General features: G+C 40.4%; 1 protein-coding gene across 1 annotated transcript in view; it reads right to left on the reverse strand.

Moving 5' to 3' along the window:
* Positions 1–368: 368 nt before the first annotated feature.
* Positions 369–9,767, reverse strand: part of SWAP70 (SWAP switching B-cell complex 70kDa subunit) — a 34,613-nt gene continuing 25,214 nt past the window's right edge. The window contains exons 9-13 of the mRNA XM_009890968.1: positions 5,992–6,099; positions 4,251–4,417; positions 3,273–3,471; positions 1,614–1,710; positions 369–859 (exon numbers count right to left, since the gene is read on the reverse strand). Of these exons, the coding sequence (XP_009889270.1) occupies positions 750–859; positions 1,614–1,710; positions 3,273–3,471; positions 4,251–4,417; positions 5,992–6,099 (681 nt within the window). The 3' untranslated portion in view covers positions 369–749. The remainder of the gene's footprint in view (positions 860–1,613; positions 1,711–3,272; positions 3,472–4,250; positions 4,418–5,991; positions 6,100–9,767) is intronic.

Consider the following 9,767-nt stretch of genomic DNA (forward strand, 5'->3'; position numbering starts at 1 on the left):
CGAAGAGAACTCTCAAGTTTTTTTTAGCACTTCGCAAGTATAAGACAGTACAAGAACAATCTTGCGTGACTACTTTTTCCAAATGTTTTTTACAGCAGTATTTTGTACATGCCTATTTCCAGTTCTTTTGTTTGGATTCCTGCAAACAGAGGAAAGCAGGACACAAAATCCAACCAGCCAGCAGGTACCCAGTGATGCCAGTCCACCCTCGCTAAGGAAGAACGTATCTGAGCACTAAGCACCGTGCTAAGAGCAACAGACAGAGCAAAAATAAAAGGAGACTCAATGGAAGGAAAGGTAATGCTCTATCTCAGAGTTGGACAGAACCTCCAGGATTGATTTATCCTGGGTTCAAATTATAACTGAACCAGTGAAACAATTGCTTCCCTCACTTTTTAGAATGAAAGTGATGCTGCTTGATTGGTTAGATGCTGGCAGAGTGTTACTGGCTAGTATGGAAACAACTCTGTCGCAAGCTACATTTAAATAAAAATCTTCAGTTGAGAAGGTTTGTATAAAAGAACAGAATTTCTGGAAAGATGAGGGAAAACAGCAAGTACTGTCAGACACCACATATTATAATTAATGAGCTCTGAGTAGACACTCCTATGTGGTAAACAGTATTTCCTTCGTAGAAAGGCCCAACCTGCTGAGCAAACTAAGATCTTTATAAGCGAGAAGCTGCTCTGTGCAAAGCAGAACGAACGAAGGTGGGCTTCTATTCACGAACAGTATGTCAGCTACTGTCGTTACTCAGAAGTGCCTTTTTTCCCTTTCCAGCTCTTTTGTCTTTGCTCGAGTTCAGCTTCAGTGAAGGCGGCCGGGCCCCAGTTTGTGATTAAGTGAGGATTCTTGGAGCCTGGAAGACAGAGTACAATACTTGAAACAGGTACTTCCGACAGGGACATCGCTCACCCACCATCAGTGGGACAGGCCGAGCGTTGCCACAGGATGATTTGGTAAGTGCTGTCTCTTCTAGGACTGGAAACCCTCTCAAGGGTGACCCGAGGCCCTGCCTCGCCAAGGAGGAAGGAACACCTGGGACATTGTCGGTGAAGGTGCTAAATATGAGTTGCAGTCTTTTGTATCCTTATCTCTCAATTTCTCCCTGCACCCCAAACAGTTGTGTCTTAGTAAACCGCTCTCCTCCTTGCCTTTAGAGATGTCCTTGAAGGAAAGTGATCTCTCCAGCACTGCATTACAAAGCCACTTTCCTCAGGGCTGGCACACTCTTAAGGTAGGAAATTAAACTGTTCCCCCAAGTCAAATATTTTAGCTATCTTTACTTCATGTTTTTGGCAATTAGCGCTTCCACTAACTGCATTAAAGACTCAAATCATGCAGTGTTCAGATTGATCCTTGATTTGTTTGAAATAAACAAACAAATAATATAATTTTAAAAATTGTTATAATATAGGGCCAGTGGAGGAGATGTGTTATAATATAGGCCAGATTGAAAGTTACCATCAGCAGTTCTCACAAATGTGGTATTTATAGGCTGCCATGAAACCAATAAGCTACAGGAAGAGGCAGACGTCAGTACATCACTAGGTGATCTAAGTATGAGACAGAAAGAATACATATTTTTTATAACTTTTCCGTTAATAACTTACCAGGCTCTATTAGTCGAATTAATCCCTCATGATGAGCTACTTTATCTTTCCAACTCTTGGTGTTATTAGCTGCCGTTTCCAACTTTTTCTTAACCTCCTGAAATAAGATACAGCCCACTTGAAAACAAGAACAACTTAACTCTGTTTGTCTAAAAAGAAAAAACATCCTTTTAAACGTGAAGACAGAACCACACTAATTCAGCCAGCACTCCATTTAAGCATAGACAGGAGAACTTCATTTCTAACCACCCTAAGTAATTTAATCATCACTAGCTGTGTAAAAAAGTAAGCTGTCAAACCAGAATCCAAAAATAACTAGGTTTTACAAGATTCTGTAGCTGCGTAAGTAGGGTTAGTCTTTGTGAAGACTGAAAACATGAACTGTAGTTTCACAACAGAAAGATGCATCTTCTGTTCCAAACTAAGACCAGCTAGTGGGTATCTCTCACTATCACAAATCATAAAACGTAAGCTGTGAAAAGGACCGCTGCTGTTACACCCAAGCAAACAAGAGGTATTCTTCAGTCTAAACTGGTCTTGTGGCTAATTCCAAATGGAAGGTCAGAATGTTTAATTATTTCTAAAATAATGAGTCAACTATCACAGTGATGTACTCCATTATTTGTTTTGTGGATTTTTTTTTTTGTTCGGTTGGTTTTTTGGTTGGGTTTTTTTTTATATCTATTAGATTCAGCAATTCCTTTGGAGTAGTAAATGCTTCACACACAAAAAGCCTGAGATGTCATCTAAAAAAAAGTCAGGTATTAGCCAAAAACAATCTAATGATGGTGTTAGATGTAACATCAACAAGTTGTAAAGTGGCCAGAATTACCCCACCTGGGCCCTTGCTCGCAGTTACTGCAGCATTTGTTTTCTGCGCCAGCCGAGACAGCTCACTAGCTTGTCCTTCACAGAGCTAACCTCAACGGCACAGAGACAGCATAAATACACTCCCTCGTTAAACAGAAATCCAGTCATGTTTTGTTTCCTGACCTAAATACACACAGGATCAACACCTCCCTTGCCCGAGAAAGTATGCAGCCCTTCAGCCTCTGTACTTGCTGGATTCTGACTCTTATTTCTTCCATGAATACAGGTACTGGCCTTCACCAAAAATGCCCAGCGAGCAGAGAACAGGCCTGGTATTTGGGACGCGAGGCACTGCTACACATGGAGAGTCTGAGCTAATTCCTGGCTCTCCTTAATAAAACTTAAATAACTTTTTGAGGACCAAGGGCTGGCAGTAGCATATTGATTTTTTTTATCTGTAGAAGACAATATTGTCCCATGACATCATCAAAACATTAAAAGAATAACTAATTCAAAAGCATAGGGCATTTAGTTATGACAGCAATGGGACTGCCTAAGCAGTTAGGCTACAGTAGAAGATAAAAGTATACAGAGTATTTCAGGATATGACTGAGCTGGCTTGTGTGCGAATTGGGACAAAAGAAGAACGGAGGTGGTGTGTCTGAAACGTGTCCTCTTCTTTAAACATATCTACTGGTCTAGGCCAAAAAAACCCCAACACAACTATCCTACCTGTTATTGTAATGTTTGTGCCATACTAATCCTTAAAGCAGCATGATGTTGATGAACTTCAAATGCAGTTATACTACTGAGTACCTGGCTAAGTAGACAGGTTGATGAACAGCTCACCTCATATTGCTCAAGGGCCTCCTTCCTTTCCAGTTCAAGTTGTTCCAGTTGCTGCATAGCAACCTGCAGAGCTTGTTCCTTTATCATTCTCTGGTTTTCTAGCTCTTGCTTCTCTGCTTCTGTCATCTGAATGGTCTGTTGCTGCTGCAAGTGCCATTTTTCCAGTTCAGCTCTCTTTGCTGACTCTTCTTCCAGTAATCTGCAATGGGGATTGCTATGTTAACTGCACTTTAAAGTAAGCTGTACCCATTACGTAGCACACATGCAGGGAAGCCACACTAATTGTTTTCTTTCCTTTTTTTATTAAAAATAAAAATAAAAATTGGGAAGCAGGGAAAAAGTTATTGCTTCTTGGCTCGCCTTCAGTGTAAAGCTGAAAATCATGCCAGCAGTGTAAGCAGTCTGACTGCTACAAAGGGCTATTCAGAAAATTTAGTCAATAAAATGCACAACACTGAAAACCCCAGAAGAAACAAGCATGCATAAGCTATCTTAATTGTCTTAGGAGGACTGAATATATGAAGAAATAAACCACACTAAACAGAGCCCATGTGAGTAAGAGGAGATTTAACCCCTTATCAATTACAATTTAAATCTGTGAAAAATACAGCAGAAAGTCATATTTACAGTTACTGCTTTATAAAATACACAATTGAAAAGTCTGTACAGAGTGACCTCAGTTTTTCGAGTGTTGACACGCACAACACGATAGAAAAATAAGTGCACCTGCTTTTCTGAAATTGCCAAGCGCTCCCACTGCTAAGGGCTAATCAAACATATTTAAAAAATCATAAATACAGCTTTAGCCTTCATAGCTTAAGGAAAAATAAAAATCTATCCTGTGTTTGGACTTCATCTAGTCCCCCTTTCCAGCAGCATGACCAAGATGCAAACAATCTATAGTAGTATGGCACAGTTACTTATTATTGTGAGGGCAGTGGGGAACCGAAATAAATTTCTACTAGGTCAAAGCCATACCTGGCTTGAAGTTTTCTTACAGTCTCTTCATCTTGACGCGCCTGCTTCTCATCCTCCAAAGCTTCCTGTAGCTGTTTATACATTTCTTCCAGTTCACGTACTCTCTGTAAATACTGTTCCAGTTCAGATGATTTCTGAGCAACCTGCTCTTCCATTTTTTGTCTTACCTAGTGGCATAAATTGAGGGCGCATATGAGCTACCATTCAACTCAGGTTTCCAATTTTTAAAATTATCCATGTTTCCTTTGGATAATGTTTTCAGAGACAAACCTTTTCCTGCTGCCTGCAGAGCAAAACTGATAAAATTGAGCCTAGATTTGTAGATGTGCAACTAAGAGCATTAAAAAAAAAAAAAAAATACAGGTTACTTACATTGCCCTACTTCGTGCAGCACAGGATTTTCACATGTAACTTCAACCAGTTTGAACTTGTCACTTAGTCTACAGCTACACACTAAACTGAAAGAAGAGAACGTTTGTGGAGTGCCCAAACACAAAGGTCAGTCTGGTTTAATTACACTGTTTCTTCTTCTTTCCTCAGGCAAGTCCTCCCTTGGCAGCAGTGTATTTCACACACTTTTATCTGGCTGATGGCACCACGACAGCACAGGATGGGCAAGGGGTTGGAAATTCGCTAAGGAGGTTGGCTTTGCTAGGAAAAGAGCAACTATAGCAAAAACCAACGGTAAGGGATAGAGGTAGATGAGGGGAAGCTTCATATCCACAGTTGCCCAGTCGCTTGGTCCTCTTCCCCTGCCTTTTGCTAACCACAGCAGAGAAACCAGGAGCGCTGCGGCACCAGAGCCATCCTCCCACTCAGCCCATCACTGTGCTGGGGACAACAGCAGTCAGCTGGCTTTGGACCGAGTCGGGATAAAGCACCAAAACCTCAGCATTTAGCAATACATAACGTGTATTTCACAGAAGGTAAGCACAGCTCCCGCAGTCAGCAAGAAAGGCTTTCTGTCAAGTGTGCTAGGATGGCATGTCCTGCTCCACTGCTCTGCAGTCTGCTTTCCCTCAGCTAACCTAAATCCCACTGACCCAGAAAGTGATTGCATTCAGGAATTCACACTCAGCCCATAAAGCAGCACTGTGTGCATTTATGTCCTGAGACATTTCATCACATCAACTTGACTATTTCTACTTCTTTTCTCCAGCTAGCAGAAAAGCCTGTTACAGCTCACAAAGCCCTTGAAGATTGAAAATTAGTTCTTTTGGAAATTCTCAGTGTGGATTTATAGTAACAGTGTTGGAAAGCTACAATATTTCTTCTTTGTTTGTTTGTTTCTGTGTGTCTGTAAATGTAAAAGAACACACAGTATAAAAAAGCAATAGTTTTAGGGATATATTCAAGCCAGAAAATTCCTAAAATGCATTTTGATTATGCCTGTGTTCACCGTGCGTATTTGTATAGTATGTACTGGCCTTAAGTTCTCCATCTTTGAAAACTACAAGGATAACTTCAGTCTGCATTTATCCTTCAAAGTCAAAATTTTCCCAATTTTACAATAATGTTTAGGCTTTGAGTGCTTTACAAATTGTAGGCAAGCTGTTCCAGTATTTGAGTTCACTCATAAAAATATTTTATTCCTACATCTCTAATGAACGCAATGCAGGTTGCATTCTCTAGCCTCCTGCAAAATCTGCAGAATCCCTTCAGTGACTGCCTGCGAGGGAAGTCGTTGCTGAACGCATCGCTCGCGCCGTGTAATTGTAGCAAAAAAACATGCACCACTCACCATTTTTTCTCTCTCCAGCTCCAAACTGAAGCGATCTTGTAATTCAACTTGAGTCTGAAGTCTTTTCTTCTCTTCCTCAGCAGCACGAGCAGCTGCTGCTTCCAATTGCTGCAAGAGAAGGGCGAGGGGTGGGGGGGAAGAAAAGAAGGAAAAAACAATTTGTCAAAACTAAAATATTTGGAGGGAATGGAATTTTATTTAACAATTTTTGGTTTTAACAAAAAAGGAAGAAACCTTCAACAGTATTAAGGCACCAGCTTTTTTGTTTTTTTAATGTCTGAGGCTATTCTCAATCTCTAAATGTGAATTTTAATCTTGTTATTTGCAAGACAATTTTAAATTCACCGATGAAAAGTCAATTATCAGACTTCCTCCAAGTTTCCTTTGAGCGCTACTTTGCACAACCCACAGAAATCGCTGTATTTCCTTCTCTATCTCATATGGGATAGAAAACTATTACGGAAAACCACATCCCAGGCAGGACGGCACAGGAGTTCCAACAGTGCAAACATGTCAGCATGCACAGAGTTCATACAGAAACAGAAGTGAGAAACACTAAAATTGCCATGGGAAAGCAGAAGTGCCATAAACTTTGACTATAGTAAGTGATTGTGCTATTGTGAATCACATCCCTTTAACATCCCCTAAATTGCCATGTAAGGTAAATAAAATTCTAGTCGATAATCATCACTTGAAAGTAGGGGGAAAATTAGCCTAGTCAGAGCTAAGGCCTGGAGACAGCTGCTGGTACCGTCACACCTTTGTGCAACTTTATTTTTTTTTTTGCATCTTGATTTCACAAATACAGTCTTCACAGTTTTTCCTTTCACTTTATTTATTTTTTTGCATCTTGATTTCACAAATAAAATACAGTCTTCACAGTTTTTCCTTTCATCAGGATTTCGATAACATGTATTTGTAGAATGCATGGAAGGTTAGAAATGTACAAGTACCAGCCAAAACTTTACCAATGCTGAAAACAAAGTAATTCTTTCACAGCATTTTCCTAAGAAATTTACCCAATGGTTCAGAGGAAATATAAAGCAAGCACCCTTCTTTTGTAACATGCTAGGCTGGTCAAACTGCTTCTGCAGACCTTCAGTAAGCATGGGACACCCAGCATCTTCGGTATTTTTGGAAGGTACCACATTTAAACCACCTTCCTTCACACAACCTAGATGCACTAATGAGACACCTAAACGATTAAAACTGCCGAGCTAAAACTTTCATACCTGTAAGTGCTTGTGATATCACTCTAATCTGAAATAGATGGGAAGAAGGGAAGCAGAAGGCTCCTAGTTTCCGGTTTTAAGCTGTAGAAGATAGTACAGAATTGCTCTCCTTTGAAAGGCTTAAAGGATGCCAGTCTGTTAGAAGTAGTATTCTTCCTCTGCCAGAACATGTAAAAGCATGTAATTGTAGTCAAATCCAAGATGCCTATTTAAGTGAAATTTTCTTTTGATTTCCTTCCCCACTTTGAAATTAAACAAACATTGCCAATACTGAGCTGAGAGGGCGAACGTGCAGAGTCACAGGCAAGGGTGGGCGCTAGGCTTTTGCCAGAGAGCTCAACAAGAAAATACATTGTTTGCGCACTCTTTATCAGCGACTTCCTGCATAATTCATGTCAGAGGACATCGATTCCTGGCAGGTAAGGTTACTGGCAACAACCACACAGTTTAGGGAGAAGTCCCAAATATTGGGGGTGGGGAAGGAGGGGAGGAATCAACAGGAACACACCATTCCGGCAGGGGTTAGTTAGCGCAGAGTCTCTGAATCCCATGCAAGACCCCAAATTGAAACAGAAAGGGTGCACAAGTCTTGCACATGCTCTCTTGGTAAGAAAACTTACCTTTCAGTTGGTTCAATCTCTGTATCTCAAAATTCCATTACAAATATGAAAAAAAAAAACTATTTTAGACAAAGACTCTTATTCTTCGGAAATTTTCTACTGCAAGAGCTATCAAAATACAAACCAGTCTCAGAGTGCACTTTGGCAGATGCTGTGTAAGTGGTGGCCCACTGCCATCGGGAGCCAATCTAACTCTAAGCTTTCCAGAACAATTCAGCTTCCTGAGCCATTTATAAAGCTTTTTCCTTGAAGAACATTTTTCTAACTAACTAATCAAACACTTCAGGTTCCTCCAACACAGTACCTCCCCACTAATTCCACTTAGTCAAAGTGCAGTAGCTCATGTCAGAGACTAAACTACTTTCCTTGAGAAGTCATTTTAATCCGGTCCACTTCAAAAGGTGCTTCTTGCCACAACTCTCTTTAGTTTACCCCATTGTGATTTCTACAAAACTCCTGGAGCCGGTCAACATCTTACTGCTCCTTTGGGGTTGCTCTCATATTATCTTACCCCCTAACTTTTTCTCCATAAAGTAAACTCAACACAGAAATCCTACGATTGCTGTTAACAGGTATATTACTTACCAGTAACTTGCAGGTAATATAGGCTACCCTTTAAAGCATATTTTGCATTCTGAATCTTAAACATAGGTGCTAAAAATAAATTTGTAAAGGGTTTTCCACTGTCAGGCTCCATTTAAGGCAAGCAGAATAACACCCACATCAGTACTGTCAGTGCAAGGTTAATTAAAAAAAGACAAATTTCTCCTCACCACAAATAGTGACTTAATGACAAGACTTTAAAAAAAGATACATTTTGGATGATTTTTTTTTGCTTTCTTTCTAGACTCAGCACCTTTAACATGCTCCCACTATATTTATAGCTCTCCTCCCCTGCGCCACAAAGATCATTACAGTTTTTTTCTAAGGGCTAAAATTAGTGTTTTTCACTTGGGAAAAACTCAAGCAATGATGCAGACTTGTCCTAATGGGAACACAAAAAAGTCAAATTAATTTAGGAAGATAGTGAACAAAAGACTCTTTAGACTGAGCACAGAGCAAAGATCAGGACTGCTCTAGCAGCAAGGACTCAGCAGCTGAAATGTTAGGCAGCAGCGGGGAGGGAGGCATTCGACGGCATTCTAAGCTATTACCAAGGCACACTCCTCATTAAAAGGTATCATGGCAGTAAAAGCCATAGTAACTCTTCTTGCAAGTCTTTAAAAAGAAAGATAGAAAGTGTATCTGGATAGTAACCAAGTCTCTGGGGAGAATTAGTGCAGAGGTACCAGTTGTTCCAAAGTACAAAGCTCCATCAGCGTTCCATCTACTGTTAGAGCGTGCAGCCCCAGCAGAGGCACCTTGGTGTCTCCTGCCAGCCGTTAGACTCAAAAGCTGTCTACAAGGAAAACAATGTATTCAGCAAGTCTTCTGCTAATGTTCAAAGATTTCTAGTCCAAGTCTCAGGCTTTTAGAAGTCAATCCAGCACTTACAGGGAAGATGCATTTAAACAGTTTATAAATGGTTGCTTTATGCCTCAGCTCTATAAATCTCTCCCAAATTAATAAAATTATGTCTATACATACTCACAAAAATCACTTTGCACCTTTGGAATCTTTGTAAATTGAATTTGTATCTCTGGAAACTACATCTGTGTGAAGAGTTCCCCCACACATACAATTCACGTAACTTAACTTTGGAAAACTATGTAAGAAAATCTTAGTGGAAAGCCCCAAGTTTGACAGACGCTTCTGACAGAAGAAAAGAAAAACCAAAAAACCCACAAGTAACTGAAAATATTAGACTCTCCAGTCCCCTAACACCATCCACTCAGCTGGGGCTTTCTTCTACACTAGCTTAGCAATACCCTCATGACTACAGGGGACAGGGCCAGGCCATGTGAGTAACCCCACGCCTGCTGAA

The sequence above is a fragment of the Charadrius vociferus genome, unplaced genomic scaffold, assembly GCF_000708025.1.
Source record: "Charadrius vociferus isolate BGI_N301 unplaced genomic scaffold, ASM70802v2 scaffold248, whole genome shotgun sequence".
Lineage (NCBI taxonomy): Eukaryota > Metazoa > Chordata > Aves > Charadriiformes > Charadriidae > Charadrius > Charadrius vociferus.